At 35.6% G+C, this 11,487-nt stretch overlaps 1 protein-coding gene across 1 annotated transcript in view; it reads right to left on the reverse strand.

Moving 5' to 3' along the window:
* Positions 1-8,824: 8,824 nt before the first annotated feature.
* The window catches only part of LOC107090793 (cystatin-A-like), a 6,949-nt gene continuing 4,286 nt past the window's right edge, over positions 8,825-11,487 (reverse strand). Inside the window, exons 3-5 of the mRNA XM_015384367.1 lie at positions 9,475-9,537; positions 9,276-9,374; positions 8,825-9,147 (exon numbers count right to left, since the gene is read on the reverse strand). Coding sequence (XP_015239853.1) covers positions 9,007-9,147; positions 9,276-9,374; positions 9,475-9,537 — 303 coding nt within the window. The 3' untranslated portion in view covers positions 8,825-9,006. The remainder of the gene's footprint in view (positions 9,148-9,275; positions 9,375-9,474; positions 9,538-11,487) is intronic.

Consider the following 11,487-nt stretch of genomic DNA (forward strand, 5'->3'; position numbering starts at 1 on the left):
GAATGCTCTACACATTTTCACAGAGAATTAAATATTTATAGAGAGAGGATTCTACAGCTAAGTTGACATGACATGAGATTACTTGCTTCTGGTTTGTTTAATATGAGCGAGATGTGGATCATTTTGTTTTTATTTAGTTATATTTACAGTACATGAAGAACTACTGAAATTATTTTCGGATGAACTCAATAACAGCCTAATGAGTCTACTGGCACAACCTGAAGCCATTCTGTGGGCCTGATAGCCACTAATAACCACCATTTATTGGGAGGATAACTTCCAAAGCACGGCTGCAAACAGCCACTTAGTATTTACTGTGTAAAAAAACACTGAATAAACATGAGGGACCTAAGAGTGATGCAGAGGTTCTATACATCACAATAACTGCTTCATTTTCACCTGCTGCCAGAAGATTTTACCTAAATAGATACATTGATCATATACTACCATTCAAGAAATAATTCTAAACTATCTCTATAGTTATGCTGCTATAGGCTTAGACTTCTGGAGCACATAGGAACCCATTTTTCATTGTTCTGCTTCATTCTCTCTCTATTTTTCCACTCTGTAGAATCTTAGACCTACACAGCTTTGATTCTGTCATTTTGTATACGCAAGTGTAAACAAAAAGAAATTTCATTAAGAACAGCTCTCTAGACTATTTCATTTTTTAAAGTGCAGCCTTGATGAGGTGCTGCTGACAACCTCTACAGCTCAACTGTTGATGAGCAATGGATCGTGGTCAGGCCGGTTCTTACTGAAATCCAAGATGATCTCCTTCATCTTCTCCACGTTCAGGATCAGGCTGTTATCTTTGCACCTGTCCACTAATGTTATGCTCTCTCTGCTTTTTTCTGATAGTAGTTTTGCATCGTCTTTCCTGTTTGGCTATGTCACCCTCCTGGAGAGAAATATCAGCTGTGCTGCTGCCATCAACAGCTTTGTTTAAAGATGTTGGAGCTCGGCTTGTTTTTCAGTGTAGTCCTGTTTCTCTGACTGTGACTGACTGGATGTGCTCTCTTCATCCTCTGACATGGGAGCTGGCTCCTCTGCCAGTCGGCCCCAGACGGCCTCGGCAGATGGCTACTCACACTGAGCCTGGTTCTGCTGGAGGTTTCTTCCTGTTAAAAGGGAGTTTGTCCTCTCTACTGTCGCTACAAGCATGTTTAGTGTGAGGGATTGCCTTCACGTCAATGAGTCAATGCAATCAACTGGTTTTCCTCAGATTGAACTTTGAATCAATCTCACTGGATGATCTGGTGAACTCTAAAGTGCCTTGAGATGACATGTGTTTTTAATTGGCACTATATAAACAAGCTAAATTGAATTGTTTCCCGTAATATTATTGCACTCACAACTCTCTACGGCAAGCTGATTTGATATGTACTAGTTTTACTGAATATGTATTCCTGATATCTGAAAAACATTTTTTCTTTATCTAAATTACCATTTCAAACTAAATGACATTCTCCACATCTAGAATAAACATTCTGGATGTCTATAAATTGAGAAATATTGGTATCTATTTCATTATTAGAGATAAATTGGCAGCTTTATCATGTGTCCTAAATTAAGTCAAAGCTTGGATGTAACATATGTAGCAAATTCAACTTAATCATGTTTCAGTTCTAATAAAGCTATCTTTAATTTATTTCATAAGTCTGAGGTTGGATGAGTTTATGACTATACACAGATGAAATGATAAAATTCTACAGCAGATAAATTTGGATTTGTTTATTGTTTTCTGTATTTTTGTACTTTGTGTGCTGCATCAAGAGAGTAAAAAACAAACTATGTAAATACAACACAGAAGTATGTGAGCTACTGCTTTGGGAGAAATATGACTGCTAATAAATAAGAAAATAAAAGCTCATAGTGACTAAACACTGAATGCACCATACCCACTGAAAAAATATTGCTATTAATATATTTTATAATATTTTATAATATTTATTATAATTTATCATTGTTATATTAACAGTTTTTTTTTTTTTTTCATTTTAGGAGGGCAGGACATAAACCAATTGTGTTAAATTAACTAAATATGATTAAATACATGCCAAAAAGGGTTGCATTAGTTTTTCAGCAAATTTATTTATCTCCGGTTACCACTTTCTAACATTGTGGCCACATGTTCACCATATTAGGCTGCCTTATGTAATTTTTGCATAGATTTTTTTCAGATTAAAGTGAAAAAGTTTTTTTGTTCTGCGTCTCTAGGTTTTACATGCATAGTTTTTCAGGGACCTATTTTGGGATCTTAGAATCACACTATTGAAATTGAAATCTCTTTTATACTCTGTGTCTTAATATCTTCTTCTCATGTTTACTCACCATGTGTGGCCACCATTACTCACCATAGATGCTTTTAGGTTAAACACAGTGAAAGTCCTAATTACACTGTAAAATATTTTAACCTCTTAAGGTCCACTGGGTCGCCGGCAACCAGGTGGACCTCACGTGGAGGTAATAATTCAGAATGCATAAAATTTCACCGGTAAAATTTTTACCAGCAGGTGAAGCCATTGTGCGCAGCTCCAAGCGGACACCAAACGTTCCAAACCCCACATCTCTGGAACTGTTATAGCTAGAGGTCTGAAATTTTATGCATTTGTGGTTGAAATGATGTAGAACAAATATAATACAATAAAACCTGCCTTTTCCCAAGAATGTCTTTATTACTGCTGTTCAAAAAAGACCTATCATTTCCGAGAATAAAAAAACAACTTTGAGTCCTGTTTGAATTGATGCAGGTTGGTCTGTGTTCTAGTCATCCAATTTTAATTTATATATTAGGACACTAGAGGGTGTTAGCTATCTAATAATGTATTGCACATGTAATGTGGGCTTACAGTTCCTAAGTTATTTGCTTTTCCATTTGGGTATGCAAAATAGGCGAGGATTACCCAAAATGAGGTGGATGTTAAGAGGTTAATATGTGACATGCTTTAAATGGGAATTCAATCAGTAATTGTGCAAGTATGAACATAAGGAATTTGAGAGGTTTTCCCCCAGAGCTCAACCTGTCTGTAGAGGAAACACCTTCCACAGATTATCCGGTTTACCTGTGGTATAAATATGCTGAAGAAAGCAACTGATTTTAAGGATTTGGGGAAGATATCAGCAGACGCTTTATCTGTAGTCAAAGCAGAAATCAGAATCAGAATGGAAGTGTTAGGAGGATTCTTAGAAGAAAAACCTGCAACTGAGAAAATCTAGGTGATGTATAAAATAAAATGATTAATATGAAATTTTCCTATTCTGGTTTTTTGGGCATAATTAAGTTTATTTCTTTGTGTAAAGATTATTAAAATTAGGTTTCTTGTAGTTTGTGCATAAATAAACTGGTTGATCCAAAACAAATTGTTTGTATTGTTTCATTTTATTACTCCACAGCTGAAAAGTAATATTGAATACGCTACTTTAAAAAACTACAAGGAATTCACAGCAATTAAATATTGTGACCAAATTGTGGCGGGGAGAAATTACAACATTAGGGTAAGAAACATCTTTTACTGCTTGATGGAGAATTCTCTCAGAAGACAGGGGAATAAATGATCCGCTAGCACCCGACAACTGAAATCAATGCAAAAGTCTGTACTTTATTCAAAAGGCTGCCTCCAGGGAAACCCAATAGAATTGTTTTGGTCCTTGTTCAGAGTTTATTAGACTATCATTAATTACCTTGACTGTCATGGAGATTGTTTTATGTTGTCAGCATTGGATATACTGAGTGTTGAAAAAGCAATGTAACCAAAGATGTAAAACAAACATATATCGTATATAAGCTGCAGACATTGCACCATTTTTTCTTATTTCTAGAATATGGTCTTAAACCTGGAAACATGTACACTACACTGACAATGACCTGACTTCTACAAGACCTTCATGGGTTTATTATATTAAGTTCATCTAATAGATACATTTGACACATCAAAGGTTATTTAATAATGTTTATTGCAATGAAAATACTTGAAGTGATTTCACACTTAAGATCTGTCTCTCAAAACATCATGTTATTTGTTTAATTTATCAGTCATTTCTATTTCACCTTTACAAAATGTTTGAAATGAAGCCATTTCTGTTCGATAAAAAATATATACTTTTTGCATGTATTGACTTTAAAATGTCCTGCTGGCTCACAGCTCAAACAGAATATTGATGCTTGATAAGAGAAAACAAGGTCAGTATCCTTGAGCAGTATAAGTTTAGCCTTTTAGGTTTTATGAACTATTTGATTTCACTTAAGAGTTTCAAAAAGTGCTGCAAAAACTCTTCCTCTGCTTATAACTGACTTGCTTTATGTGTTAATACAAGGATTATACATTGAGTTGATAGATTCTCCAATACAACAACAGCAACAAACAAAGAGAAAAAAACTCGGACAAACAACAAAGGAGTTTCTATTTCATTTACATGTTTAATTTCCATTATTACCAGACCAGGATTAAAATGTCTGTACCCATTCTCATATCTTTGCCTGACCTTTCTTTGGAGTCCTGCGGGATTTCTGCCTCTCTGTGAACCTAACCCGGAACTGTTTCCTATTTCCCCTCGGCACTTTTTTGGACCTCTGATCTCCTGGCTCTGACTACCGAGCATATCTTCAACACCGGCTTTAGCTTCGCCCTCTGGATTATCCTGCTTTCCTTCGTCTGCTCAGTGATGAGCTCCTGCCTGATGAAATCTAAAGTGTGTCCTGAATTTTGTGTAGACTGTGTAACATGTTGAGTCAAATCAAAGTACATAAGTTTTACAGTTTCATGGATCATGAAATATTGCAGCAATCAATTTTCATAGAGATAGAGAGAGTTGTACATGTTCAAGAGCTTTGTATGCTTCAGCCTGAACTTGGATGAGAACAGCAAAAGGAGAGGGGTTTGAATTCATTCTGAAAACTTTAAGCATTCTTACATATTCCCCTACAAAAAAAGCCATTGCAACAACACCTAAAAAAATAAAGCATCTTCAGGTGTTTCATGGTCTTGGCTCTGTTATGTTTTACTTTGCTCCATGTTTTCTAGTTTGATTGTTTTAATTCCCATTTTGTGTTTTCTGGTTGTATTTCAGTTCTTAGGTTTTTGTTTGTTGCCCTCTTGTGTTGGTCTTCTTTTCCCTAGCTCCTTCCCAGACTGCTCTGTTCACACCTGTTCCCAATCTGCTCGTTAGTCCTCTCTTTGTTCAGTCTCCTATAAAAACACTCCTTGTGCAGTTCCTCAGTGCTGGTTCCTCNCTCTCCACATACGTCAGAGTCCGTTTCCGACAATTTGTGGCACTGACAAACGCGGACAAGCGCGGGTTGCAAATTGTCGGAAACTGACGAAAATCAGGGAGATCTGCAGGAGTTTATGGGGACGAAAATCTCACTTTTCATGCAGTGATATAATGAGGTTTGCAGGGAGGATCATGCTGATCTTTCCTCCATCCAGGATCTACACAGGTCTAGTCAATGATTGGCTGGGGATGGCTATGTGGCTATGGCATCGCTTACCCCCCTCTATTTCCACCCCTGCTTACTCTTTATTCATAGAGCAAGTTTGTGCAGGGATTAAACAGAAAATAATTCACCGTGAATCTGTTTAGTTTTAATAGTTTTGAGCTTTTTAAGAAAATCAGATCAGTGACACCTGTATTACTTGCTTATTTATCAAACATATGAAGTTTAAAACAACCTTAAAAGAGTCTTAAGTGCTTTATTATCATCTCTACAACAGTGTAGAGAAAAAATTAGCCACTTATGATCTGAAGCTTAGAAGCTCGTCTGTGGTGATTATTTTATGAATGTTGGTTTAATTTCATGCTTTGGGCTACATGGCAGCTTCTGGAACAGGATCATTAATATTTATTGATGACGTAACTGATGATGGTATCAGCTGAATGAATTCTGAAATGAACAGAAACATTCTGTCTTCTAATCTTCAGAAAAATGCATCTAAACTAATCTGGAGGAATTTATCATGCAGCAGGACAATGACCCAAAGCACACTGCTAACAACGCAAGGGACTCCATCAGGGGAAAAAGTGGAAGGTTTTAGAAAGGCCAGTCAATCACCAGACCTTCACTCAAAAGATCATGCATTTAACCTCCTGAAGAGGAGACTGAGAGAGAAACCCCCAAAATAAACAAGAACTGAAAGTAGCTGCAGTAAAAACCTGGAATAGCATCACAGAAGAAGAATCAACAATTTGGATGTTGATGTGTATTAATACATTTTACTGTATATCATTAGTTTAGTAATGTAGTTTTAGGCTTATCTTTAAAAAGATTGATCAGATTGACATGTTTTAAAATGTAATAAATAATGAAAAAGGATGATCTGAAATGTAACAGATGTCTTTGAACAACAACATTTTCTCACACTTCCCCTATAGACAGCATAAGATAAGCACAGCAAGAATCCATATTGTTTTTATCTGATAAAACTATAATAAAGCTGATTCTTATCTAAAATTTATCTAAATTCTTAGTAAAATATGGCATTCGATACAAGGTATTCATATGAATGTTTTTAAAAAACAATGATGGTTACAGATTGAACATATAACTATGGCTCCTGCTTAATTATAGCATAGAGAGGAAAATACTGACCTGGAAACCAGATAAACTTTGGTTCACTGTAAGCAGTGAAATCTACTGGATCTCCTCTTCCTGCTCTGCACACATATCCTGCTTTGTGTTTTTGCCCATGAAGGATGTAGGAGTTCAGTTCAGTTCTGTTGGTGATGTTAGGCAGCAGCTCTAAGCTGTAGGATTTGGATGGTACATCAGGAACAGCTTTATACCAGAAGAACCTCCATCCTGCAGACTGAGGTTCAACCTCACAGCTCAGAGTCACTGAGGCTCCAGGACTCAGCCATGATGGAGACACAGAGAGGACAAGGAGAAGCTCACCTGTTGGAATCAATCATTAGGCAGCATCAGCACTATGATGGAGGAATTGGACTTTGAGTGAAATGTTAGATCTTAAAATTCATTTTTAATGATGTTAATGATATTAGCGATATAAATGATCATTAATAATGGGAGTTTGGAGTCAATTAAATATAAAAAATGTTGTGATACCAAAACTTAATAAACATTAATTAAATAGTAGTTTAACAGCAAATCTTATATCTAAGAAAATAACTAGTGATGAATAGTCCAACTAATGCAAAGAAAGAGCATCATGGCTTTGATGTTTAAAGCTTTATTCCACTGCAGAACCTGCTTTCCTTTAGCTTTTATATGACTCAAATTATCAGGAGATACTGATAAAATAAAGAAATATAAGATCCTAAATGAAAAAAAGACAAATTTAAGTCAATAGAGGTGAGAGGCACTGGATTAGAAAAAAAAACATTGCAACTATATTTAGTAATTAAGGACCAACCATTTATCTTGAATCTGTCAGCAGGAGGAGATTTTGTGTTGTTTGGATAATAAAGATACTTAACACAGTAAGTAATGTATATTTTTTTTCCCCCGAAAACATTACATCATTACTTCAAAAAAAGATACCCCATCATTTAACAAATCTGAAATCACTTTTTGTTTTTATGATGAACAGAAACAAAACTCACCAGTTTTCCTTACAAAGACTTCATTGCTGCTTTCAGTGTAGAAAACTGTATCTCCTCTTCCTCCTCTGCAGCTGTATATTCCTCCCTCTGAGATGCTGATGACTCCATCAGGATCATTGTTTCTGATGGACTGAGCTGCATGATACCATGACTCCTGTCTGAACCAGGCAAACTTCCATCCAGCAGAGCTAGGCACAGAGCAGATCAGTGTTATACTGCCCCCTGCTGGTATGATTGTTTCCTCTGCTGTCAGTTTGGCTCTTGGTTTTTTTTCTATTGAGGGAAAAACAAAAACAAGTAAATCTCCAGTTGAGAATTTAAAGCCACATTTGACATAAACAATGGATCAACTTTTTACTGACCAACACATTTTTATTCAAATTTTTTTATTTTATTTATCGGGCTCACATATTTATGTGGCAAATATTTTTTTTTTATTTTTTATTTTCCAAGTATAGTGAATGTTAACTTTACAATGTTTATGTGTTCATCTTGTTCTTAAAACCATTCACTGAAAAATATTTTTCAATGGAGAAAAAAATATATTTGAATCCAATATTATCTAAAACAAAAGAGTAAAGGCAGAACATTTCCTGAACTGTTCAACATAATCTAACTCACCTGTAGCAACGTTGTGATCATAATAGACACTAACAAAGCTGATAAGATCCTTAATATTATGAAATATTTAATTCAAACTTTAAGCATAAACTTTAAAGTCACCTATTTTCTAAAATACAGGGATAACTTGTTATCCCTGTATTTAAGTTTTGAGTAAGTCAGTAATGTGTGGGTCCAAATTNCCTCAATTGTTCAAATCCAATGTGGGACACCACACTGACACAGGGACCTAAAATTCTGCCAAATAATAATTATGAGTAATTGCTAAATATTTGTTGTGTTTCATATATAATTGTACTGGGGACTGCAGCTATGGGATCTGGGCAGTAGCCTACACTACACTTCCTCATTAAACTTAGTGCTGGACTGTTACCAAAAAAGGGCATGGGCATTTTGACCAGAGACAAGCCCACCAGGTATTGATGGAAAGCCCTCTGACAGCTTGTACCTCAAAATCTATAATGAACCAAAGGTTGTAGATATAACATTACATTTTAATTAACAATCCTCCATCAAACATTTAATTTGTTTAGAGGTGTGTGTGTGGCCTTGATTAATCTCCACTACAGTATATTTCTAGGTCAATATTGTGATTTGAATATTTTAAATAAATCAGACATGAGAGCAAACATTTCACATTCAGTGTTATTTTATTGGTTGCATATTTTTTATATTGACATTACAGTTCATATCCTTTACTTAAACACCAAACCCCACAGATAACAGCATTGTGTCATTACTGTAGTTAATTATCAAAGTAACAATTCAGTGTGTTTTAGTTGCAGGGCAATCTCCTGGAGGATAATGAAGCTAAGTGTCTGGATGTTAGTTTTCGTCAAAAGGTTTGAGCGGATCATCCCACTTGTGTTGTTGTTGAACTCCCATCAGGTCTATCTCCAATCTATCCGTAGAAAAACTTCGGAAGACCCACAGATGGAGGTAATCATTATCATCTCCAACATAATACTGCAGGAAAACAGAACAGTTTTTGTTCTTCATTAATCACTAACTGTAAGTCATTCAGAAAACATTAAATTAGAACAAAAGTGTTCCTTCTCTTAGAATAATGAAGAAGGGTAATTTCTGATTCTTACCTTGATTAAATAATGGTGAACAATGTTCTTTACTCTGTAAAAGAGGGCTTTGTAAATCTCATAATCCATTCCCGTTTGACCCTCCACTTTGCTCTTCACCTGAATAATAAAAAAAAAAAAAAAAAAAATTAAACCTCGAACACCAAAAGAAAGTTTTTCTTTAAAGTTTCAAAGAATGAACAATGTGAATGAGTCTCACCTTATCACAAAGCTCCTGAATATCATTGGTGGCATATTTTGTGTCTGACCATATAGGGACTTCCTATCTGTAGTCAGAGCCAGGAGATCAAAGGTCAGAAGAAGTGCCAAGGGGAAATCCAGAACGGAGTCAGGAAACAGTTCCAGGTTCGGTTCACAGACAGGCAGAAATCCAGCAGGAGTCCAAAGAAAGGTCTGCCGAACAGATCAGAACAGGGACAGGCAGGTTCAGAGGTCCAGAGGCAAAACGGGTCAGGATCAGGCAATTAGAAAACAATGGTACGCTAGAGAACTCTCACCACAGGGTTGAATAATATGGCACTGATTTCTGGTCTGAAGGCTGGATAAATGGAAGGAGAAGTAGGTGAATCAGATGAGCAGTGATGAGAACTGAGCAGAGATAAGCAGGTGAGTGAAATGAGTAATCAGACCAGACATCACTGCAAAGATCATGACAACTTATCAATAATATAATNCAGGAAAACAGAACAGTTTTTGTTCTTCATTAATCACTAACTGTAAGTACTTCAGAAAACATTAAATTAGAACAAAAGTGTTCCTTCTCTTACAATAATGGAAAAAGGTAATTACTGATTCTTACCTTGATTAAATAATGGTCAACAAGTATGTTCTTTACTCTGTAAAAGAGGGCTTTGTAATTCTCAAAAACCTTCCCCGTTTGATCCTCCACTTTGCTCTTCACCTGAATAATAATAATTAAAAAACTTAAACCTTGAACACCAAATGAAAGTTTTTAGGTAAAGTTTCAAAGAATGAACAAAGTGAATGAGTCCTACCACATCACAAAGCTCCTGAATATCACCGGTGGCATATTTTGTGTCTGACCATACTCCAATAGGGACTTCCATTCTGATGTCCTCTGCGTCGTCTGAGAAAAAACAGCTTCGGTTTGACTGAAATTGTTGATACCAGTTGAGTTTTGAACATATTTATACTGCAAAGCCTGCAGGTTTCCTGAAGGGTGGTTCAGCTGTACAGTGGGAGGAGCTCCATGTGAAAAGTTCCAAATAATTCCAGCTTAATCATTTTGTAATTTGACTGTAAGGTGGAATTTAGATAGCTGTAAGATGCATGTTAATGAATAACAGAACCATGACAATCATTAAAACAACACAAATAATAGTTAAACTGATCTATGTCTCCATACAAGAAAGAGCAATTTATGAACCCTTTCTCTTGTCTAATCACTATATTTAATAAACCAGTTTTGTTTAAACGCTTTGAAATTCTACCTTATAGCTGCTACAGTTCCACAGAAATGTCTGGTTTGACTTGATTGATGCTCAGTGTTGACAGATTACTTGTTAGTCCGCTTTTTTCTTTCACAAGCGACAAAACGTTTAACAGTTGACAGTGACTTCAATAGTTTCAATAGTTTCAATATATTTCCTGTACATGCTTTTATTTTTGTTATTATTTTTTCCTGAATTGTCTAAATATAGGGCTCAGAGGTGAAAAATAGCAACATAAAAAGTATAAATAATTGTATATCCACAAATTATTGCTATTATACTTGACCATTGCCATTGCCACAGAAAAATTAGCCCTTGATAGAGCAAGTTATCAATTCTGATCACTAGCATACCCCTTACAAATCGAGTCCCCTCCGTCCCTCAGTGAGGTCTAGAAGCACAAGAGCGATATCCAGCCATTCAGCAAAGATACTGCTACATGGCTGTACATCTTGTTTTGGCATTTAATCAGTTAGACGAGGCCTTGGATGATATATTACCTACTGCAAATTAAGTTGGGGGGAAAAAAAGTAAACAAGTCAAGAAAAAAAGGTAAAAAGCTAATTTAAAAGTTAAAAAGTAAAGTTAGAAAGTTAATAAGCGTAGTGAACAATTATATTTACGTTTATAAACAAAAAATGTGAGCGCCAGTATCAGCATTAATGTCCCTAAGGTTATGTTGTACCAAAAAAAAAAAAGTTTTCTTTCACACTCAGATTGTTTTTCATTAATTTCTTATAGAAGCACTTTCTTTTTTTTTT

Source organism: Cyprinodon variegatus, unplaced genomic scaffold (assembly GCF_000732505.1).
Source record: "Cyprinodon variegatus isolate N-32 unplaced genomic scaffold, C_variegatus-1.0 Scaffold311, whole genome shotgun sequence".
In the NCBI taxonomy this organism is placed as follows: domain Eukaryota; kingdom Metazoa; phylum Chordata; class Actinopteri; order Cyprinodontiformes; family Cyprinodontidae; genus Cyprinodon; species Cyprinodon variegatus.